We start from the raw sequence: 25,488 nt of genomic DNA on the forward strand, positions 1-25,488 counted from the left end.
CCTCTGGCATCAACAAGGCATTTTGGCTCACTGGATATTTTCTCTTTTTGGGACCATCCTCTGTAAACCCTAGAGATGGTTGTGCTGAAAATCCCAGTAAATACTCAGACCAGCCCGTCTGGCACCAACAACCATGCCACGTTCAAAGTCACTTAAATCACTTTCTTCCCCTTTCTGATGCTCAGTTTGAACTTCAGCAGGTCGTCTTCACCATGTCTACATGTCTGAATGCATTGAGTTGGCTGCCATGTGACTTGCTGATTAGCTATTAGCGTTAACGAGCAGTTAAACAGGTGTAGCTAATGAGGTGGCTGGTGAGTGTTTTGGTTAAATGTCAGACAACATAACTGAAACAATACTTAGTCATCTCTTATCGTTTCACTGATCGCTTTGTTCTGTAAATATTGTTAATGTCGAATTCTCATGTAATGTTTTCCATCAGTGTGGAGGAGTCAAATTATTCTGAGTCAATATTTTGCCCTAGTTTCCCAGTAAAAAAACAAAACTTCGAAATGTGGGACTCAAAAACAAATGGGATTCACTTTATTCAGGTAAATGTTACAGGTAGAATTTAAAAAATGGATGGATATGTTCATCTCAACAAACCATGAATGTATGAATATCCACCATCAGCAGTCATGCATAAACTCATCAATTAAGTTCGACTAAATGGACAAAATGCGCTTTCTTTCAACACATGTTGAGTCAGCCCAACCATCACCTACTTGCAGCAAGAGTACAGTGTTTAACAATTTAATTTGCAATGACATATGCAGTTAATATGCACAAGCCTTGTTTCTTGTTGATTCAAACTGCAGATGCCTCTCACCACATGCTGGTGGTTTACAGTAGGTATGTCAGGTCACAGACACAAGGCAATATGATGGGTAAAGAAAGTACAGATGGGGGTTATTGGATTGAAACAGTATAAATCAAAGATCAATCTCGGAACTACTTTCGTCTGATAGAATGGTAGATACTTCTAGCCATGATTCAGAAAACCTGGAAAACTGTTGTTCTACACTCAGTGTTTTCTCACGCTGGCAGCACTGTTAAGAACAGTTGCGCATCAGGTCATCAACATAGATCACATTCTCTTTTTCGCTTGGGCATATTTAGGTACTGGCTTCAAATTACAGAATCACAAGAACAACCTAAAGATGACAAACAGCAGGGCCAAAATGAAGCGTCAACAAAATCAGGACATTATTTCAAACATTATAAAAAGGGGTTCTACACTCAACATAAAACACTTCTACAACACACTAGAAGATGACATTTCAAATAAAGATCATGACAACAAATCCAGGCTGCAACACCTATGAGCAAGGGCGGATTAAGCCTACACTTAAAAATATATTTGTTCAGCTGCCGTATCTGGAAATAAAAGCAAGAGTTATTTACAGAAAATAAGTTTATCGAGTTTGATAGGTGGGAAGTATTAAAAAACATGAATGAAGGACTCTGTCATGAACTCATACACAAGCCAAAAAATAAATCCTAGGAATGGTAAACTGCTTCAACTGAAACCTCGCTACAAAGAGGACAATACAGACGTCTAAATTTAATATGAAGGTAAATTATCAGGGCGACTTTAATTACCTAAATTAGTTGAAGAAGTTTGCAGCTAAGGAATCTGAAATATCCTTCACAGATAACAGGAGGGTTGAACCAAGCAATGTGATTGGTTAAAGATGGTGTCCAACTGCCAACATTTGGCTCATAAAAGACACACAGGATCGTAAACACATAAGCACCAAGTGATTGTATGCTTATTGCCATCTGAGCACTGATATACAAGAGTGCAAACAATTATGGGGTTGAGTTCTTTATTGGGTTTCTGTAAAGGTGACGTGATGCGACTCTGATGTCATTTTCTGATATATACCTTATGATTATGTTGTAATAAATAAGATAATCTATGTTCATAGGCTTGTAACTGTTTTTTAGTGCATCAGAGTGTATTGAAATGCACAGTCTTAATGCCACATTGTAAATACACCCCTGGAGCAAGTTAACGATGTATTTATCATGGTTTTTATTTTTACTTTTTGTATGTATATTTCTTTAAAGAAAAACATTTTAGTCGGGGCAGCTGTGTTGGTTTTACAAGGCTCATAATACTCTTGAGAATGTTTTGCATACTGCTGTTATGATCACTTTTGTTACAGATGATTTTTGGTTGTAATCGCTGTAATGAAAGCCCTCTCAGGTTATGACTGATGTTAACAAGCTTGATATGAATTCACACTCCAAGAAAAATGCCATGTGAATTCAGTCCAGTTGGCAGGTTTGCAATAAGTTTAGCTCACCTTTATATAAACTTAAAGACATTTGTATTGAAAGTATTGAAATAATGGCCCCATGTCCACAAAAGTGTTTCTTTTCCAGCTGAAAACACCAAGTGCTCCTCAGGAAACGCCGAGCTGGGAGTGCTTGAGAGCCACAGCGTTTTATCAGCTGAGGCACATTGGTTGTGTCTGGTTGCTATGACACGAAATATTCACAGAAGCTAAAATGCTGGTGCAAGGAAGAGAACTTGCCCTGGATGAAGGGAAGGCTTCAGCAAGCAGGGAGAGAGGACGAACCCACCAGTCTACTTGGGTTCATGAGAGGAAACATGTATATATATATATATATATGTATAGAGTATATTGACATATTTCTCCTCTCTTGTTAGTTGTTGGGAGAATGTGAGCGTGAATGGTTGTCTGTTATTAAGTGTTAGCCCTGCGACCTGTTTAGGGTGTACCCTGCCTCTCGCCCAATGTCAGCTGGGATAGGCTCCAGCCCCATCGCGACCCATAACAGGATAAGCAGTTACAGAAAATGAATGGATGAATGAATGTTAGCAAACGTAGGCTACATGTAAGATGTGACAGTTGGTTTTCCTGGTATTTGTCCCTCCTCCACTGTGACTGAACGGCTGGGTAAAGTAATGAGCACAGCGTTCTACCCAAAGTTGAAATTTTTTTGACTCTGCACTCATACCAGGCAGCACTCAGCGCAGAATAGATGCTTAGCGCCTCGTCACACTGCTGGTGTTTGTAGCATAGCATAAATACGCGGCACTCCCAATGCAAAGATTTTAATAATAATCTGGCCTCAGGAAAAAAACACTTTTGTGGATATGGCCTCTAAGAATGACACTGCTCTCATCCAGAAATGTCTGAGGTGTTCCTGGTAAAAAAGACGGGATGAAACATTACATATTTACTCAACAGACTGACGGGAGAAGATATGTAACAGTAGCAAGGTTACAACTGCACACATCTGTGAACATGTATGGATCTCACTGTTTCTTAATTGCATTATTTTTCTTAAGTGAAATGTTTCATAAACAGTTGAATCTTTCTCTCTTGGTGTTGTTGACCAAGGTTTTAAGAAAAATAAAGTCGGTGCAGGCTCTGCTGCAGGAGTTACTATGACCAAAACTGAATGACACAATTAAAAAAAACGGTTATCTCGACTCACTCTAACAAATTCCTGTACAATATGTATAGAGCAATTATGCCGGACAAAGTCAATCTATAAGCATGTTCGTAAGCTAAAAACGCTTCGTAAAGCCAGACAGAACGTAAAATAACAAAACACTTCGGAGGAAAAATATATTGTCATTGTCCCCGTTTCACTTGTCTTTGCCATCCTTGTTTATACTGCTCAAATTCACACAAAATGAGACTCTGATTTATCTCAGTTTACAGTAGAGATATTTAAAGGCACATTCTGCAATATTTCCTATTGCATTGTTGACGTAAGGAGGACACACAGTGCCATAGATGAGAAGCACCTGGAACCAGGCTCGGCCAATAAAACAAAATTGCGTTGACTATACATGAAGAAATTAAGATGTAGGGCGATCTCACCTTCAGGCAAGGAAAGGAACTGCTTCTGTAATTTGACAGTTGCACCACCTGCAGTTGCTTTCACTTTTATAGATGCTGTTCAAGGATTTATATTTAACCTCGTGAGTAAGATTTAAATTTTCAGTCTTTGGCAACTTCTTGTGGTAATAACAAAAAAAAAAAAAGGAGTAGGACAGAGGGACCATATAAAAATATTAGCAATGACTAACTTGACTAGGTTCTGTCTGTCTTGTCTTTGGCTCTGAATACTTGGATTATGTTGTTGCCAATTTACATATCTGTTATTTTATTGCAGCTATAAAAATCCGCAGGTGCAACATTTATTGCCTGCAGGTGGCGCAAGTGTTAAAACTCCACCAGCTATTTCTTTCCTGCAGAAAAGCAACAAAGACATCTGCATGTCCTAATTGCTGGTGCTATTACTTTCCTTCCCTGTAGGTGGTGCAGATTGGCATGCAGTGAAGTGGACAGCTTATCTACTAAAAGTAAATAAGCGAGTTCCAGGAGGTGCTTCGCATCTAAAAAATGATGACACCTGAATCATTAATGGCTTTAATGCCTTTTTTTTCTGCACTCAGTCCTTCTGTTCACTACGAGTCATTAGCAATGATGACATAATAAGGCCAAGTAGGAAATCTCGCTGACTGTGCCTTTAAATGTCTTTCATGATGCAAAACATACAAATGCTTCAAAGCATACAAGGTTTGTTACTTCTTCTCAATCTTCAGTGTTTGTACAAAACTCCAAAGGTCCTTGACCACCTGAGAAAGGTCCGGAGAGGGGAGAGAGGGATAACAACAAAAAAGAAAAAAGAAAGAGACAGAAATTAGAAGTCTTCCAAATGAAGTGCTATACAGCATTAGACATATGACTCACTTTTACTACAACATGCTTTTGTGCGTCTCGCCTGTGGGAACACTGAGTTTAGATGGGGCTGTTGGGGGAACGACGAGGGGTTGGGTGGGGGCAACAGCACATACCAGAGTATATGACTAGGTGCTCCAGGTCTGACAGATCTCAGCCTTGGCTGATGAAACCAAAGCACTTCCACAGATGTTTCTACACACTGGGATCAACAAGCTCTCCCCGACCCAACTCCACCCCCACTTTTTTCCCTGTCCACCCAGCCCTCGTGCCGGACTAAAGAGCTTTCACCTGCTCCCATAACTGTACAGTTAACATTTTAACACTGCAATGTGATCACAAATGAATGTTAAAATAGCCCCTTTCAAGTGTTAGCCTTCTAACAGATGCTGTGCTACAGAAAACACACCTTTACAATCTAACACAGCCTAGTATCTTTGAGTCGTGTTGATAATCAGCCCAATCATCAGAAAGAAATGTTGGCAATGTATGTTTCTGTGAACCATGGATATATGTTACATTTGTATGTTTCATCATATCAATGTTTCTCAAGTGACATAATATATAAGCTGAATTTGTCATCTGGAGGTGGAGGTGGACATTAAATGGTCATCTTGGCAAAACGCCTGCCAAACTGCAGACCACTGTTCGAGATCAAAAAACAACAAATCCGGTTGTGATTTTGTGAGTCGCGCTGTGTTTTCATCAGCTTTTTAGGCTCAAACGCAGGTGTTTTGTAGCGACTTGTCTGTGTTTTTCCAGCGTCTTTTTAGGCTCCTAGTATGGGTGTTTTGTATCGACCTGTCACTGTATTTTCATCGGCTTTTTAGGCTCCAAACGAGGGTGTTTTGTAGCGACCCGTCTGCATTTTTCCAGTAGTTTTTTAGGCTCCAAATGTGGGTGTTTTGTGGCTACTTGTTGGTGTGTTTTCATTGGTTTTTAGCTCCAAACAAGGCCTTTTTGTAGCTGCCTGTCAGTGTGTTTTCATTGGCTTTTTAGGCTCCAAACAAGGGTGTTTTGTAGCAACCCTTCTACTTATTAGGCTCCAAATGTGAGTGTTTTGCAGTGACCTGTCAGTGTGTTTTCATCAGCTTTTTAGGTTTCAAACAAGGGTGTTTTATAGTGACCCGTTGGTGTTTTTCCAGTGAGGAAAGTGCCACGAAAAGCGATTGTATTCTACCAGCCATCGCTGATTTTCCTGCTCAGATTGTGCGTAAAGTAACATAAAGTTTCAATGTATATGCTACATCATAACGTGCAAATGTAATGCAAAGTTGTAACGTATCCGGGGTTTGCAGTAAAGTACAATGCCAACATTTTGTCTTGAGAATGGGTTGTGATAATCTAAAGGGTTTAGGCTGATTAATTCATGCTCTGTAAAACAATGTGCAGGGGCTGTTGTTTTTCTCCTGAAATGACAAGCAGCATTAGAAAAGATTTAAGTGCTGCTTTTAGAAAAACCCTCTTTTGGGTTGGTCAAAGGCCTTGAATGTGAAAGAGACTGGTACCATCCACATACCACCAGTCCCTTCATTAAGGCTACAAAAGACACACACTCCAGTAAATCACTGAGAAAGAGTTTGCCTTGGCAGGTGTACTCCCATTCCATCTCGAAAGAGCCCGCTGACACAAAATGAATATAATTCAAAGAGAACACGCTGTGCTGGAGAGACGTTTGAGGCGTAATGGACAGTGTATGGTAAAAGGACAGTGTGTGGAACAATAATGCATTCCTGGGTATCTATCATGGCAAAAGCTCTTAAAACTTGAAATGAAGGTTGATGTAGATGTGCCTGTGGCTACAAACCAAACAACTCCCCATGACTTAGTGTTTATGTCACTACATGCATAGATTGCATGACAGGAAAAAAAAAAAAAGAAAGAAATTGCACGTCATGTAAAGCAAACCATGTAAAAGACTTAGAAATAACAAAGACCGACCTTAGATGCCTCTTAATCAGGGCTCTCAAAACCACGTGCAATCAATAAATATACACATAATATATCAAATGACTCACATGATTACTTACTTTTTTGTCTGAGATTTTAAAAGAACTCTTCACGAAATTCTCAAACTTCTGCTCCGTCTTCGGTAGTGGTTTTCCCTGATGAAAAACACCATTAAATCATCAGCTTAACTGTGCGTCAGACATTCAATTAAGAACGGTAATTTGCAAAAGAGGATGACAGCCTTACCTCCTTGGCTGCCGTTGACAACTTGCTCTTAATCTCAGTCAGAGAGGGAGATTTAGACGGGCCAGCCTGGGGTTTGTCTTTTCCTGGGGCAGGTGTCTTAAAAAATACATCAACTAGATAAGAAACACTGATTGATATGTCGAAAGGAGAGATTTATAGAGTTGTAGATAAAAAGATAACTTCATATTAGGCCACAATGCTTCTCTTTTTGTTCAGCTCTTTCTCTTGTTTGAACTCAACACAACATTGCTAACATATTGGTGATGAATCCATTTGCTGACCAAAAGGCCAGTCTGGATTACAGCCCTATCATGACCCATTTTGTCTGGGTCTGTGTTTACAGACTTGGCATGGGCAACCAGCTGGAAGAAGATAAAAGCACTAGAAAGGACAACAAATTCTAGCCTAATTACACCATCTTTTATACAAATACATCAGGTACAAATTATGTTTTTATTGTTTGCAAGCAGGAGAGGGCAAGCCCTGACTCTCCAATGAGTAATAGATTGTCAAATGTGTTTTTCCCTTGATGTCAAATCTTAACGACTGAACTAAAGAACAAAAGTCAAAGTGCAACTAATGTGCTTGTTTTTCAATTAAAGTTATGCTGACATCAAATTAATGACTTCCACAAGAAAAGATTACACTTACACACTTAACACATTTATAGATGGTCAAGACTAAAACAATATGGTCACACGCAACCCTTCTTTATAATCCTTGGTGACATTAAAGGTGCTGTCTCGACATACAAAGAGTCCCCTATGTTTGCGAAGAGGAGAGCACAGAACCAGCGGGCCCGCAGGTGTGTTCAGACCTGGGCAGCCGAGGCCCCAGAAGTCCTCAATTAGGAAGTGTCTGAATGTGACACAACAACAACACACACACACACACACACACACACGCCATACGCCATGACTGCATGTTACACAAGCCACAGAGCTTGTCCCTACATGTAAAGCCACTGTGGAATCCAGTGAAATTGCAGGGTTTCATTGATAGCCAGAGACACATTTGAAAGAAGAAAGGAGCCATGTACAATGCAACTCTTTAGCCTGCGAGCCAAAAAACAGCAAAATGTCTTGTAATTGATTTTCTTTTTGGTGGCTGATTGTTTCAACTTCAAAACACTATATTATTCTACACTGCTGTTAAGCAGCTCAAAGGGTGGAGCATGGTGCAGATAATTTTAGGGTAAAGGTGTCTATTCCTACTGGAAATAGCAGGGAGTGTGAGTAGTAGGGATGTGAGTTTCGGTTAATTTTGCTTCACACAGCCCGAAACCTGTTAACTAGTAACTTGCTACAATGACGTGAAGTACAAGATGCCTTTACTTTCAGTCCAGCACTCCATTGACTCCAAAGCGCCATCCATTTAGAGGTGGTGACATTTGATTGTTTTGTGTTGTGAAAGTCTTGTCTATTATTTGATTTTCTGTTGGCTTGCTGATCAACAGTCAGCTAGTGACATAAACGTGTGGAAAGATGGTGCCCACTGCGCACCATCTGGTCTGCACTGGTTAGCTAGCTTTGGCTGCATTGCACTGCGAGTCACCTGGGTCTGGTGCGAGTTAGCTAGTGACACCGCTTATTTGGTGATTACCTCTGGTAGTCCTGTTGCTGTGGAAACATGGCAGCCACACTTCAGTTTCCCCCAGGTAGCCCCAGTGAGTAAGCGGCTTCAATTTGAGCCACAAAACCCCTTTTAATTTTGAGTAATTCAAATATTTATATTATTTTATTTTCATATATTTAAAAAAAATTTTTTTAACTATGTTAGCATCACTACCTGTGCTGACACTGCTACCGGTGCTAACACAGCTAACAATGATAACACAGTCAACAATGCTTAACGGGACACCGAAGGGTGGGCACAAAGTTTCCACAGCAACTCTGTTGGGTCGGGACGGCATTACTAGTGGTAATCGCCGAATGAGTGGCGTTGCTAGCCAGCTCTCACCAGACCTGGTTGGTGTGCAGTGCAGTAAACTGAAGAGTGGCAAAATTAACCTATAAACTAACATGTGTAACCATTCATAAACATTCTGAAAAGCTAACTGATTAACAATTAACCAATATCATCCCTAATAAGCAGGTTTTGATGTAATTTTTTTGGGTCAATTTTTAGAAATTTTTATTCCAATTTCTACACACTAGTTCCAAAAACTGAGACAGAAACAAATGACAAAACAGTTTATGTCTGGTAGATTCAGGCTGCCATAAAAAACAATTTGTTTTAAAAGTAAGATGGAGGCGGAAGTGCAGTGGATCAAAATTTTGCAGTCAGGAATAGATGAGTGAAATGCCAAAGCTGCTTTCTTAACAATCTCCCACTTCTACTAATCTAAACTTTTAGATCAAAAGCAATCGACAAATATCACTACTTCATACTTTAATCACCTTTAGCAACTTCAGGCTTTGAAAGGTTCCAGGGTAAGACTTGAAACGGTTAAAAACAGGTGGAACAATATGGAGAAAATAAATACTCTCTCTCGTTTGAAAAATGCAATCATCTGTCCCTGTCCCCAAGAGATCTGCACTTTATAGCGCAGATCAAAAGGTATAAAATGAAGAAAACCTTGACGCACACATACCACACTACAAAAAAAAGAGCACATATGCTGCTGGCTCCTGGCCAGACAAATGTACTACGTATTTATTATTTATGGGAAGCTCTCTACTTCCAAGGGACAGCTGCGGACCTGAAACAGCTGATAAACACACTACGCCAGCAAGCTTTTTCATCTGGGCCAGACACTGATTACAGATGCCACAAGACATGGAACTTAATCACAAGCACACTATCATTTGATGCAGTGTCTTGTCTTCAATCCGGTGCAAACACATGGTGTGACACCTTTGCTCATCGGGTCTGTCCGGGGATGGTAATTGTCATTTTGTAGGAATGAGAGCTTTGAGGCCCGTGTCTGGGAAAAAGTCAGGTCACTGGGGACTGTGACTTTAATCCTGTTACTTGTATGTGTAAGTAAAGGAGGACATCATGCACAACGGGTCTTGAGTCATAGTTAGAAGGCAACATCCTCACAGGAAAAGTAAATAAGCACTAAATAGATAGGCACCTGCTGAAACACATGTCAATCAGTCGCTAAAACAATGACTCACACCCTTTTGGGATAAGCCTGAGTGAAGTGGTATATACTTTACGACTGTGACGTGTGCTTGAAGGCATCAACTTCTCCAAACCCATCAATCAAAAGACACCAGCTGCAAGATAAAGTTACTTCAGATCAGCACAACTCGAGTTAGCTGGTTCTCATGTCAAGCCTGTTACGCAAGAAGGTGCAGCTACATGCTGGGCCGCGAGAGGTGAGAACTGTGGTACTGGCAACAGATCTGACAAGCCAATCTAATGACCAGTCACCTGCATTTAGTAAAGAAAAAACAGACATCCACGCCCGCTTCCTCGCTCCTCAGGGGCATCTGGAAGCGCAAGCTGCACCAGACATCAAACGCTGGTAATGAGAGCAATTGGGAGAAGGTGTGTCCAGGAAGTGAGGGGTGTGAAGAGGTTGTAGAGAGGGAACAGTTGTTGTGTAGAAGTGGAGAGGGGATGGGGGCAGTTGAAGCTTCCAGAGGCCAGAAAGTTAAACTGGCGGGATGATTTTGGAGGCTCAGCTGCCCATCGGCTAATCCCCCAGAGCATTTCAAGAGCCACTGTGTTATGTCTGGACAACGGCCACTACAGAATTAGCTGCACTCTCCCACACACCAAGAACCCTGGCCTGGGGGGGAATCGCTTTCTCGCCTCAGGAATTCAGCAATCCTGCCACTCAGTGTTTAACATGATAGAAATTACGGAGCTTTCAATCAAGACGTCAGACAAGAAATGGCAGTTTTCTTAAGTGCGCTGGGTGTGTGTGAGATGGTGTGCCTTTAGCATAGTGCTGTCACAACACCAAAATTGACTTCGATACCAATACCAAGCTTAGTATCATGATAAACGATACTTGGAACTGAAACGACATTGATTCAATACTCAATACCAAATAGGTCAGAAACATTCAGCATGATAATAAATTATATATAATAGACCTGTCTGCACAAAGCCCATGTATTGTTATCTGAATGGTTCCAAAACAACAAACCATGAGTCTACCAACATGATGTCATCCCTATTTGTCATATTGACACTTGGACAGACGGCCCAAGTGTTATTAAAATGATGCTGAGGGCAGTCTTTTGCATCGTATCTTGATGCAGTCAGCAACTGAGTTTAGTCAACAAAGCTACTTGGTTTGGGTTACGAAAAGATCATAGTTGACAATAGTCACACCGGTCTACTAGCGTGACAAGAAAACTCAATGATGACTTAAAATTTCAATTTCACAGAGGACACAAACACCGATTTCTTGGGTCAGTCCTGTGCTTGTTGGGCCTATCCATCTCCCTTCCCTATTGCCCTAAGTAAGCTTTTGCGCTCTCAAATCCACATCTGTTGCTCTGAATGTCTAATAATGACCTGGATGGGTTTACACTGGAGTCATTTGAAAGCCCAGTGCCCCTCAAAGAGACACTAAAGGGTGGCTGATTCTACCAACAGGCCATTTCAACTTCAACGTTAATCACATTTTCTTATCCGGGGTGTTATGTTAACTTTGGTGTGCCTTTTTAAAAGCCGTTCTGTCTAACGCTGTGGAGCCACTGTAGTTTAGATGTGACAAATAGCTACCAGCCCAATGCTATTTAACATCAGCTATTCAACCGTTTTAAAAGCAACAAAATGAGACCCCCCAAAAAACTGTCTTTGACATTTCGAAACTCATATTTTCTAATATACTTGTCACACTATTTACAATACAGGGTGGGCCTGACACTGATACACTATGCTACTGATACACTACGTATCTCAAATAATTTAACAGCTCATCACCATCCCATCAGCTGACTAGCCAGCTAGCTTACTTGCTAAACTCTTTTGTTTTGTACTCCTTGGAGAGGTCTTGATGTCTGTCACTGAGGTGTTTGGTGAGGTCTGAAGTGTTTCCTCCCTTGAAAGACACTGTTTGCACACAGGCTTGATTATGTCACTGGGTTTGCCATCAGCACCGGCTCTGAGGTGAAGTAGTTCATAGTAGACTTTGGCAGCCCGTTTTGTTAACCAGTGCCGGGCGTGGAGTTATTATTTCTTCAGATGACAAGCTGTTGTTGTCAGAAGTAGACTTGTTAAGGTAGAGGCATTGCTTCTCTCTCTCAGTCAAAGCTGAGGATCAAGCTGTATCATCAGGGATAAATGCACAGGTGCACGTCCCCTAAATACAAGTGCCTGGCTTGGTTAAATTGCTAGTTCTGCAACCTGGTGGAGATTTAGACAAATTATACATTTCATACTCTAACCTACTACAAGTACCGAATGTTGGGAAATTCTAATACCGTACTGCTTTGTCGTTTTTATTTCGGTATTCTGTGCAACACTACTTTAGCATATACTTTATCATACAAGCAGCAGCATTTGCATGCCAACACATAACACCTTATCTAAACTGGGTTTCTGTCCAAGTCATTTTTATCACAGCAACACGCCTTGTGAAATTTGTAAACTTGCAGAGGAGCTTGCCAATTTGTATTCCCTCGTGTGTGTGTGTGTGTGTGTGTGTGTGCTACAGGGGGTTGTGGGGGGGGGGGCATCAAAGGTGGCTGCAACTCAAGATGGCGGGGTCAGGCCGAGGAGGTCATGGGTTTAAACCTTGCCCCAGGAAACCTGTTTAGAGGTCAGGTGTGTTTGCTTAAAGAGAGGCAGAGTTCAAGCTGTGGGTTTTGAGAGGCGGCTGTCCAAGACATTCCACCCAAGAAATTAACTATCAGGTTGAGCTAATTGCAATGTGCATTTATCACATTCCTTGGCTGTGGAATGGGAAGGCTCTCCAAGTTTTTTTTTTTTGGTTCTTTTTTTGACATGTTTTAATTGTGAATGCCAATAAATACAAACAATTACCCTTGATCATAGACCCAGTGTGTCTTCTCAGGCTCAGGTTTGACAGGAACAATAATACACAAAAAGATTAAGTAGTTCAAATAAGTTTTTTGTTTCTTTTTTTTAAGTACACTCCATTGTGTCACGCATTTAACTTTCAGGCCTTACGAGGCTTTTACTTCAGACATACTCTAAGCAGAGGGAGGTCCATGGGTGTGAGGCTTTACATTTGTTGCTTTATTCTGTGGAGATTTGATTTATCTTCTGTACATGTTGTGCAGACTTCTTTGCGTATCCTTCTTTAAAACTTAGATTTTCACTGTCCACCATTCTTTTATATAGTTTTCAGAGTGGCATGTCTTTCATTAGGAACAGAGTTGCTGGGTTTATCTACAGTCTGGCATAACTGCAGACCTAATTAATCAGTCAGACAATGTCCTGGCCTACTACACAAATCTAGCTATATTATGTCCAAACAAATTTTACAATAATATGAACAAACAAACATAGGGTGTTTTTTTTACGGAAGGTTGCAATATAGATAAAGTTATGAGATATCCCTCATTTGTTTCCTGCATAGCTAAACAAGTATCCAATTATTGTGTCTACATCTGAGAGGGAAATAAACAGGTCGGCCTTCACTGCACCTGTAAACCTGTCCAATAAAGTTAGTTGACCCTAACAGCTGACCCTTTGCTCTAAGTTTAAGTTTAAGTTTAAGTTTATTTCCTTTATTAATCCCCCTGAGGAGAAATTCAATGTTTTCACTCTTGCTTGTCAATTATACACAGGTCCGAAAGACACACACATGCACAAACAGGACCCATACATGCACAAATTGGAGAGATGTCAGAGTGAGGGGGCTGCCCTTGGTGAGGCGCCCCGAGTCGCCCAAGAAGTGAACTGGCACCTCTCCAGCCACCAGTCCACACTCCATATTTTGGTCCGGACGGGGATTCGAGCAGGCGACCCTCCGGTTCCCAACCCAAGTCCCTATGGACTGAGCTACTGCCGCCCCAACAGTATAAAGGCCGTCAACCGAATAATTAAATAACCACAAGCCAACCACAAGTAAACAGAGCTGAGCAGGTGACAGAGCCTCTCCTACCTTAATCTGTGGTTTGACTGCTGATCCTGATGGTTTTCCTGCGGGGCCGTTTTGCTTCACTGGAGTCTTGTTGGGCTTCTTTGCTGAAAACTCTGGGCCCTGAGAAAGCAAAGAAACACAATCAAAATGTGTCAGTAAAACACCCCCTGTATGACATGCCTATGTTTTTAGGAAAAAGCTGGTCATAAAACCTGTACATAAAGATGTACATGTTAAAAAAAGATAAGAAGACAAGGACAAGTCTCTGTATTTATATTACAAGTTCATAAAATGTATATTAAATTAACCATAGATCACAGTAAATCACAGCAAACAGAACCAAACGTGAGCTGACAGCAGGGGCGCCATACTGAAGTTAAAAGCAGATGTAAATTTAATCAACACTCCATGAAAAAGTGCCCCGACTCACTTTGAAGTAACTGAATGAAAACTGCAAACACTGCCACAAAGGTGGAACAGTTTAGATCGCTGGCCGATTGCCATATTTAACAGCCCCCTATATACTGTATATATTAATCATATCCCTGTTGGTTAGCTTCAAACTTCAAACTCCTTTTTGTCAATGTTACTGACTTTCAGACTGTTCCTCCACATATTTTATGTTGGATATGAAAATAACTTTTCCTCTTTGGGGTAGTTGTGTCATGTTGTTTTGAAAACTTCCATATCAAAGCTTAAACAGCCAAGCCTCTTTTATAGCTGACAAATTATAATTGCCATGTAACATAATGTGAACCACATTTGCAGAAGTGTTTGCAACTGTGGTTAATTTTCTCCAGTCTTTTGCCATGAGGTGTTCACGTTATTTTCGCTCACCCCTGTAAGGTCGTCGTCTAACTAAAATGGAGGGAGTCTGTCTCTGTCTGCCTGTATGTCCTTTTTTCTCAACAACTGTTCATCCAATTGACTTGACACTTGGTGGGTGTATTGCTAAGGATCCAAAGAAGGGTAGTTTTAAGTGCAAGCTCTTGAGATCTACGGGACGTATTTATTAGTCGTGCGTTGTGTTCACTCTCTGTAGTGTATTGAGAGGGGACCCCTATTAACTGTTACACCACCGAACAGCATGCTCTCCATCGCTCGCTATAGTACATTCAAGAACAGATGGAAAAAAGAGACTGCAGAACACTAGGGCTGGCTACTTTTTACAAAATTACAACACCAGTACCAAGACCAGTACCCTTAAAGTGATACTGGTACCAATAGAATACTTAATTTGTGAAACTAAGCAGCAGTCATGTGACAATAACAACCAATCACAGCCAAAAGATACCTTTCCCTTTTTCTGAAAATATCAGTCTGTGGTAAATATGGAAAAGTTGGTCATTTTGGTGCAGGGCAGCCAGAGCTTTTAATCTGTGCCACTGACGATAGGCCTTCACACTTATAAACAGTGCCTGGAAGAAGATCAGCTCTGCACTCAGGATTTTGGGTGAACAGGATATGATACGGTGCTTGTTAAGGTTGCTTAGTAACCTCAGACACAACCTGCCACCATGTTCTAACTTGCACCTAAATGACGCGTACACTCTAGCCCTGCTGGGGTTCCAAAATACGTTATGGCAGGTGTATTGTAGAGCTTAGATTCTCTGCCCAAGCCCGAACCGTAATTTCCCGCCACTGTCCTCCGGCTCGGTTGGGTCGGGCTCCTCATAATAGACCTAGGCTACGTGACGTGTGTGTCAGCTTCATCGAGTGTACCAAGTGCAGCACGATGCTGGTATATGACAGCAAAAAGACACGTCCTTGACACTTAAGAGGCACATGACGAAAGCTTGCCATGGAAAGAAAGACGAGAGTCAGCCTTCAATGTCCACGTTTGTATCCTTAAAAGGTGTGAAATGTGAAGTTGTTTAGATGAGTGGTTCTCAAGAAAGCTACAAGCAGCAATACCTGAAGCCAAGCAATTGGCCTGGACATAAGAGGCATGCCTGAATGGACACTGCACTAGTATTATCAATGCTACACATGTCGACTATTGTTAGCAGTGTTAAAACCCAGGAAGACAAAACATTTCCATTCTACAACAAAAAACAACTCAACACTGTTGACACTAATTTAGGAATTCATAGTTTCTGATTAAGTATCACAGTAAAAAAAAGTGTACTGAAAACATAACTGCAACCAGATCAGGGATATGTGACCAAAACTGAAATTATCTCCAAGCACCAGCACTGTCCGAAATGACACAGGAAGCACTAGACATATTTGGTAACTTGCCACTTTGCCCCCATAACTTGTCATTGTTCTTCTCCCCAGTGGAGGCCTTCCTGTCAGGTTTCCATTGCTCTCAGTCACCTGCGTAATTACCTTGTAATAGCCGAGGCAAGTACCTGCATTTCCTGAGCACCAACCATTTCCTTGGAATGGGTGAGAAGTGTAATTGCCTGTGTTGACATAACTGCTACAAGGCAATTACACATGTTATTTCCTTGGGCAATGCCTGGTAATATAAGTAGCTGTAAGGCTGTTGCTGTGTGGTTGCAAAGCTTTTTTTTCCAAATTAGAGGGATATTAATTACTAAAGGATAGAAATCAATCAAGCAGAGAAATGTTATGCTTTCTTCAAACCCTTCATAGATGCACCTCAGTGTTTTCTTTCGGTTCCTTTCTGTGTTATGTAAAGGTCTTTCACTAGTGATATAAATCACTCTGCTCCTACTACAGAGGGAAATACACAACTAAAAAAGCAGAAGTGTAAGCTTTGTTTGTGACATAATTTGTGACAAGAGAAGAACACAGTCATTAGGTTGTTCATGTGATGTTTGGATGGAAGTACTCGAGTGGAAAAGTTGATTTAGTCCCTCAGCTCCTACAAAATTCTGTTCCTGGAAACGTTTCTGTAGCATTAAGGCATCCTTACTGTCAATTCATCAGTTTTTGACGAAACAAAGGAGTCTGTCTAAAGTCCCCTAACATTAAAAAATATGTTTTCTTATCTTTATGTCCCCTAAAATGTCAGACATTGTCACAAAAGTGTTGTTTTCACTTTCCTCTACTCAACAGAAGGGGGCGATGTCTGAGCACTTCTGTAAGTCCATGCTACATTAGATACGTCACCAATACAAAAGCCAATTGCTGTCTAACACTGGGATCACAAATCGATGGGGGAACAGACTTTGACACAACACTGGCAAAGAAACCTGAAACCTCCGGCACAGTACGGACTTGTCAGCACAGATTGCAGAGTTTGAATTAAAATAGTGAAAGTTTTGACAGCAAACATGGTGGAGTGTGCAGTTTCTGGATATAAACCAGACCCTGGAGCTCCCTTCCATTATCCACCAAAAACTCCGTCATGGAAGATATTATTGTGTTTCACAACCACAAACACTGTGTCAGCCACTGCCAGTTAGCCTTCAAGCTAACAAGCTAGCAAACAACATAAACAAATAAAATATGCTAGCTACATTTACCATTCTGATACGTCTGCTAGTCGCCAAATTTGCTGCAAAACAGATTCCTCATCTGAGTCTTGATCTGACAAAGGCTCAAACATCTCTGCGATGTTTCCTCTAACATTAGTCACCTTGATGCACACTGCTTGTTCACCAGTCTACCTGTCAACAGTCTCGCTGGTGCCAGTGCTGAAAAAGCAGACAATGGTGGTGAGAAGGACGGAGACCAGATCCAGAGGGAGGGAGAAAGAAAAATGGATCTGCTCCCGCCCCCCTTGACAGTTTTTTCTTTCTTTTTATGTGGGGAACCATGATAAACAAAATATTAACAAAAGCATAGTATTTTTTACATTCTTTAAAATGTGTTTGGATGGGGATGTTCATTATTACCTATCAGCTATTTTATTTTCTTAACATTGGTTGTGTTGTGTTCTCAATGCCAACACTGGCACTGCAGGGCTACTCTGCTGCCAAAATTATAATTGTCTCAATTAATGATGTAAGATTTACTTGTCATGGCAAAGCTGTCAAATTGCAATTCAAACATCTAAATACAAGGCACACGTACGCCACACGCCTCCGGCTCTTATTTGGTAACACATATCAAATGAGGTCCAAACCAGAACTGAAAATGATGCTTTTGCTCTTCACAAAGGGCAAAAAAAACATTGAAATCATGTGATCAACAAATCAGCACAGGCTCACTTTCAATGTAGCTGAACTCAAAACTGAGCTCTGGTCAGGGCTTGAAAATTAGTTGATGCCAGTGTGACTGTAACACTGTGATGTTTAACACAAGCAGCCACACTAGAACTCTGACTCTAACCAACTGCCCGTGCACAATGCTACAGAGACATTTTGCTTGGTATTTAAAACCTTAATTAAGTTCAATTCAACAACAAAAAAGGAGATAAAAATTATATTGATATATTGCTAAATTAGCAGTCAAAAAAATAATAATTGATCCCAGCTAGAGTTCTGTGCTTTCATTACTAAAGAATGAGACAGGATAAATATGGAGCTAAAAAGTAGAAGGCTGAAGAAAAGGATTAAGGTCAGGGAGGGGAGGGGTACGGGGAGACGGAGGTGGAGAAATTGGAGGGGAAGACAACAGAATAAATCAACAGGTGACAGAAATGCTCAGCTGTCATCTGACCCCGAGGCAAGGATCGGCGCTCACGTCGCAGGTATGCGCATCTGCCCCGCTTTGATCTTTTGCCTGGCACAGTTTGCACTTGGATAGCGTGTTTAAAAAAAAAAAAAGAAAAAGAAAAAAAAAAAGAGAAAGAAATCACAAACAGACACCGACGTAAAAATGAGGCAGATACACACATGCACCCACACACTTGCAAATGATTGTGGTAACACGCAAAACAAGTGTTCAAAGGCAAAGGCCAGGTGCAAAGCTGAAATGGCATGAGAGACGATAAAAAGGAGCAATCATATTAACAGTGGGATGACAGAGGGACAAAGATATGCAGTGTTACAGAAAAATGGGGGAAGATGTTTCCCATAACTGGTGTGTGTTTTCGCGCGCGTGTGTGTGTGAATGAAACTTGTAATGTGTGCTTCTCTGCTTATGTAGTGTAGATATGTATAGCTAATGTTTGCAGACTGTGTGCAAGTATGCATGTGTACTTACACATTTACAATAAGTATATATGTCTACAGTGTGTATGTATACTTTGAGTTTGTGTGTGTGCGTGCATGTCTTGTGTGTGTGTGTGTGTGTGTGTGTGTGTGTGTGTGTGTGTGTGTGTGTGTGTGCACGTATAGGATAACATAGTGCCGTCTTGTTGGTGAGACGGTGAGAATTCAAGCAGATTACAGAGGAGAAATCCGATCATTACGCCACACAGACCCTGTGTTTTACTCGTGGAAAACAGGTGGGTACATGAGCGAACAGGATGAAAAAGTTCCATGTTTTGTCTCATACAAAAAGGTGGACGGTCAGCGAGTGCACGAATGGGAAGGGCCTGCTGAAATGAAATGCTACTATAGGATATGGTCTGTGGGAGTTTACATGATGTGGTGGAAGCAAAAGGGGAGCGGGGCAGACTGCAGCAACACAGAGAAATTCCTTCTACACACACACACACAAAAAAAGAGGGCAAGCCCTTGGCTACCCTGACACCTGGTGGACAACAGGGGACTGGTAACACTCCAAGTTAAATGAATCTACTGTGCAAATGAAAGTTTAGTGACCTACAAGGACATTTAGGTTGGTTTGAATAGTGATCCAAGTGATGCAACAAAAACAGATTACAAAACATTCCTTATAACACTGAAGGCAAGCTAATACACAGCAGAAAGCTTCGAAAACATGCATTTATAAGGACAAAAAAATGAATCCCATTCCAGTCTAATCAACTTGATTCAAACACAATCTAATACTATTAGTGCTCTTTTAATTCTTTGGTGTCCTAACCAAGAGGAACAGATGAAGAAGGAAATGAAGCAGCATCTGACTCACTTTATAATTATAGGCTTTCAAAACATGTGGTGCTCATCACATGTAAGCAATCATCCTCTTACACCCAAAACAATGCAATGTTAAAGTTGAATGTTAAACAACAGTGACATGTCGCCACTTGGTGTCATTATTTGGTACCACTCAAGTTCAAAACAAGTGTGTATTACTTTATGTAATGTGTGCTTCTCTGCTTATGTATTACTTGTATATTTGTGTGTTACTTTTATATTGTAGACCACTCAAGTTCAAATCACAACACTGTCTCACCTGCCTCGATAAACCAAGCTGATTATCATTGCAGCAAACTGCTTTGCAGAAGCTCGAGGTTAGCATGTTGGATTTTTAATAAATTCCTATTTAATGTCACAAAGGTCACACTGGACCGTTGATATTGCATGTAGTGTAAAGGACACTATACTCGGCAGTAAAATGATTCACTCATATTTCCAGACCCACCTCATTATCACACACTGTATGCTTTTTAAACCATCAGATATTTGTATTTATTCAACCTGAACTGCTGTTTACTTTGTTCAAAGTCTGACACCGTAGGCCCCTCCCCACTAAGACAAAATTAAGATAACTGTGCTTTACTAACACACCTTTTTTTAAATGATTTCGACTCAGATTCATGGACATTTATTTGCTATGGACACGGGATATCCTGGGAAAGTTTACGTGATACTGAAGCTAAAAATCAGTGTATCACATCTGTGTATGCCCTCAAGGAACATGGATCTCACAGTTTGAAAACCTCGGCCCTGAAGTATCCTGCAGCTACTGTCTAACAACTAATGCTTTTCACAGGTACAATCAAAGTTTACATTTTTAATATTATTTACAAAAAAAAGAACAAAAAAAAGCAGCCTTACCTTTTTGACCTCTTTCCCAACATTCTTCGGAGGCTTCACATCATTTTCATCACTGTCCTCATCTTCATCATCACTACAAGGAGGAAGAGAAAAAACATTAACTGAGGTAAAAAGCGATGTGAAAGGGTTGTCTCTGCACAAATGCTAGAAAAAGGTGAATAATATTATTTACTGTATTATGTGGTATTACATATATGCACGTTGTTTTTTAGGCATGCACCACGAATTAAAGAAAAAAAAATCAGCAAGAAAGGAATACATACTCATCATCATCCTCGTCACTGTCGTCTTCATCGTCATCGGACTCCATCTTCAGTTTTTTCTACGAGGAAATGAACCATAATTTTGTCAGAAAAAACATTAAGAGTTTTACAGAGGGCCTGAGTCGTCATTACTGTTTGACACAGTGTGACAACATGCAGTGTTTCCTCTGTCTTCCTTTTGTCAGTGTGCAACAAGAAAATAAGCCCCACTGCTGCAGAGATGTTCTTAAAAATCTTTAAAATCTAAAGTTTAGACTCTTTCTTTGGGAGTTAAAGACAGATCTGTGGTTAAATGAACACACTGAGGTAGCTACCAATGGGGGCCTTTTCCCAGACATCAGGCCTGCAGGCCGCTTCACTGGTGACGTGTTGTTCTCCTCTTCCTCATCCTCTGAATCCTTCACACCTAAGAAAACAGACACTTGTTACTGCCACTACACAGTGATGAATTAGATTTAGATGTTCATGCACAGCCCTTGTATTGACTTTTAAATATTATGATAAACAGAGTGACATTATCATCAATATACTGGTGAAATGATCAAAATCTAAGAATCAGAAATAGATAGTTTCTCTCCGTATTTATCACTGTAGTAGTTTTAAAAGCAAACCTATGTGTAAAAGCACTGTTTGTGATTAGTCTTCGTAAAAAGAGTAGCACTGTTTTTCTGCTTGAAAAATGTGTCATCCTGTTATGCATTTGTCCCACCGAACCAAACTGTAAAGAGGCAGCTCGTAAATGAGCGAGTTCATCCCAAATTACAGTCTGAAGAATAATGATGGTCACTTTGTTTTATGGGTCTATAAAATGAAGCTCCATTAACTTCACCATACTTCAGACTGACGTAGTGTAAAGTAGGCAAGGACTTCATTTTACTGATACAGTGAGTAACACTTTGTGCATCCGTGTCTGTAATTAAAGAAGAAGAAAAGGCAGTAGCAGCACTAGCAGCTGTTGGTTTAATACTCACTAACAAAATGCTGCCCGCTGATGTGAACCGGTCCAGAGCCAGACTGCAGACGGAACGTAACAGGAGGTGTGATCTCAAATCCACCTAAACTCATCTGGACAGGAAAAATTACAACAGCAAAATGAGCAGGTTAATCACTGTTATCATACTATTTCTGTATGCTCCACAGTTAGAATGAGTTGTTTAGCATTAAAGAGGCTGAAAGCTAGTTTTCTTTGCCAGTTTTTTAAAAAAAAAAACAGGTACTATAGATCATACATATTCTTTACTTGTATACCACTGAGTAGTCCCTTTAACACTTAACAAAATGTTGCCAGCTGAGGCATTCACTCACAGAGGGCAGGACGGATGGTTTCAGGACAACCAGTGGTACTTTGGTCGATTTTCCATCATAAGTGAGGCCTTCCACTTCCACCATGTGGAACTTATCCTCCGCCTCCGCTCCCAGACACACCTGAGAAGGCAACACAGTTCACATCATGACACCATCTCCATGTCTCGGCATCGTTACTATTGTTACCCTTCGTGTGACCTACTGCACTGTGACGAGTGCAGATTTTATCAGACAAACCTACCGTTTCTAGGAAGTGTCAACATTTATGAATTACCTGGTAATGATCTTTCGGGGCACAACTGTTTAAATTAGCGCCCAGACTTTATCAGTCAGGGTGTAACTTTAGGATTAAAAATTTCTTGCTTTTCCCTGTTTTACATTTTAAAAAATACCTTTTCTGACAAATGCAAACATATTTAAGACATGCATTTGGTCTCTTATAACGTATTTATTTTTGACATTCTTTTACTTTTTTCCAACAAGTAGGAGAGAGACCGAAACAGACACAGACTGCTGTGTGAAATTATGGAAACCACTAAAAACATATGTCTAACCACTGTCACTTGGGCATCAAAACGAAGACATACGTTTAAAGTATAAAACTATTCTATCAGAGTTTTGAAAAAGCTTTTCCAGGCTGCATAACCCTGTGGAGTAATGAAAAACCTTCCCATTGAGAAGGACAAGAAAACGGCAAGACTAGCAGCTCAGTTTATCTGCTGCCACAAGTCAAGAAGAAATATACATATGAGTAAAACGTGTAATATATGAAATCAATATATTTGGATTCTGATCTGACTTGTATTTGTAAAATCAGACTGGATGTAAATCTTAGGAACATAATATAAAACAAAGCCAAAGGGGTGTAGGTGCCATGTTGGACGAACATGGATATTCATTTTAAAAAAATCACATGAACGCTCTCAGTGAGATCTTTTCAATGCCACAATGACACAACTGATATGATGTAATTAAAAGAAAACTTAAAGTATAACAGTGAGGGTGGGCTTTTGGTCTGCGCCAAAATGGTGCATAAGAGCTAATGCCCTTTTGGTGCTCACAAAGCATTGTGGATAGAGGTTTTTTGAGTTTGATGGACCCAGATGGATTAGATGATCTTAACATCAACAACATTTTGTAGTGTGATGACAACATTCATTGGATGATTCAGTATTGGAGCTTGTATTGCGTGTTTTTGTACTGTTTTGTTGTGTTGTGTTTTTGTTTAGATGTGTGTACTGTCTTGTTGTTGTTTTTGTGATATGTGTGTGTGCTTTGTATTGTCGCGTGGAGAATTATGAAGACCCCAGGAAGAATAGCTACTGCTATGCAAAAGCTAATGGGGATCTTAATAAAACTACTGCTATGCAAAAGCTAATGGGGATCTTAATAAAACAAACAAACAAACACAGAGCCAGAAACATTTAATGTGTGTGTGCCCACAAAAAGGGTTAAGGAGAAGAACTGTGACTCTTGTTGGAACAAATGAAATGGGAATTTCCCCGAGTCAAACGGGTTGGAAATATCTGAGTATTTTTGGATGATGGGAGATTCAACTAGGCAAAAACACTTTATCATTAACGTATGTATTGAAAGCAGAAAAGAAGAGGAAGAAAACTAAAGGACTGACTAAAGTGTGACAGATACATTTCAATTGAAATACTATATGTTATATTCTGCATTAGCCTACTGGGAAAATGTTTGTGTCAAAAAGGCACACCTTACTCTTTTGCCAATTTTAGTAGGCCTACATTTAATACATTTTTTCAACTTCAAATACATAATACTTATAATAAGTATTGCTTTAATAGTGATGCTCAATCTGATAACACAAATAGATCAAATATTGTCTTCAGTAGATGGCAACAGCAGCCAATTCAGGTTTGACTAAAATCAGTTTTGGCTCTCCTGTAAAATCTCACATAACGAAGTCAGACTGAATTCATTCAGTGGTCAGTGCTGATCATTTTATTATTATATAGCAGTTATTTCTATCATAATAACCACTGTTCTCCTATTAATTAGACATAAGTCTTTACATATAATACCTGAAAAGCAAACTGGAAGTGACAGAGGCAGAGACAGACAGATGCTCAGCGAAAGTAACTGCGTAACTTACGTTATTGGCACACAGTTAACGCTACACTTACGTGTAATGTCCATGGTCAGCTAAGGTTTCTAACGTCTAAACACACTGCTATTTCACACACATATGTAGCCCCCATGCCCTTTCCCATTGCAACATGCGTTACTGCCACATTATTCAGCTTGAACAGTTACTCCAGGTGCAAGATAAAGCGTCTTCCTTACTGCTTTGAGTGACAGCTGTTGCTCCGTATCATCGTCGTCTACGTCAACTTTGAACTCCCGTTTGTCCGATTTGAGGGTACAACCTGGAAAAAAACGATACGTGCAGCGTTAACTAACCTCTTATGTGCACCTATGTTTAACAAAATACACAAACGTACAAAACAGTTGGACATGCGGGGGGTTACTCTTCGCTATAGCTGCCGTATCTCCATGCCTTGCTCGGCTAGCTAACAAAAGAGCTGAATTGGCGCGAGCAGGGGGCAGGCAGGCTAGCTAGCTACGTAGCTAACTTCCTCCGGCTAAAGATGTGAAATGGCTATTTGTGCATGATAACATGGCGGTTAAACTGGTTATGCAGCCGAGCATTTTCAGGCTTGTCAGAATAAGCGAGCTCACCAAACAAGTACATTTGTGGTCTGCTCAAATCTGAGATATCGTCCTCCATCTTTGAAGTGGGTGGTAACACTTCCGTAAACAGGAGTGACGGACACACTGCCGAGCCAATAGCGTGTCATAACGTGTGGCTGTGTAAAAACGCTTAAGCCAATAGAATTAAAGGTAGGGCGGGACAAATAAAACTGAATGTTATAGTGGATGAACACTAGATGGAGCTGTCGTAATATGGATTGATATCTTACAAGGAAATGACCTGCTTCAAATAAAAGTATGAAAAAAATAATGACACGAACAAATAAGACTTATATAATCATTTAACAGAGGCTAATTATTATTATTATTTAAATATATGATAGTTAGCTACAATTTATGCTTAAAAAGTATATGTGCAAGAAAAAGAAATAGCAAAACTCATCAAGACAGACAACAAGATGGCAGCAGAGAAGGTTTGATTATCAAGTATATAATTAGATGAAGTTGGTGTTTGCACAGCCACCAATTTTCTG

At 40.3% G+C, this 25,488-nt stretch overlaps 1 protein-coding gene across 1 annotated transcript; it reads right to left on the bottom strand.

The window, feature by feature from the left end:
* Positions 1-521: 521 nt before the first annotated feature.
* Positions 522-25,066, bottom strand: npm1b (nucleophosmin 1b). Its single transcript, XM_050041838.1, has 11 exons — positions 24,983-25,066; positions 24,587-24,669; positions 22,277-22,396; positions 21,943-22,036; positions 21,286-21,377; positions 20,972-21,030; positions 20,709-20,781; positions 13,966-14,064; positions 6,927-7,022; positions 6,761-6,835; positions 522-4,627 (listed from the first exon to the last, which is right to left on the bottom strand). Exons 1-11 carry the CDS (start codon positions 25,029-25,031, stop codon positions 4,574-4,576), a joined length of 894 nt encoding a protein of 297 aa, XP_049897795.1. The 5' UTR covers positions 25,032-25,066; the 3' UTR covers positions 522-4,573.
* Positions 25,067-25,488: the final 422 nt, after the last annotated feature.

Source organism: Epinephelus moara, chromosome 4 (assembly GCF_006386435.1).
Source record: "Epinephelus moara isolate mb chromosome 4, YSFRI_EMoa_1.0, whole genome shotgun sequence".
In the NCBI taxonomy this organism is placed as follows: domain Eukaryota; kingdom Metazoa; phylum Chordata; class Actinopteri; order Perciformes; family Serranidae; genus Epinephelus; species Epinephelus moara.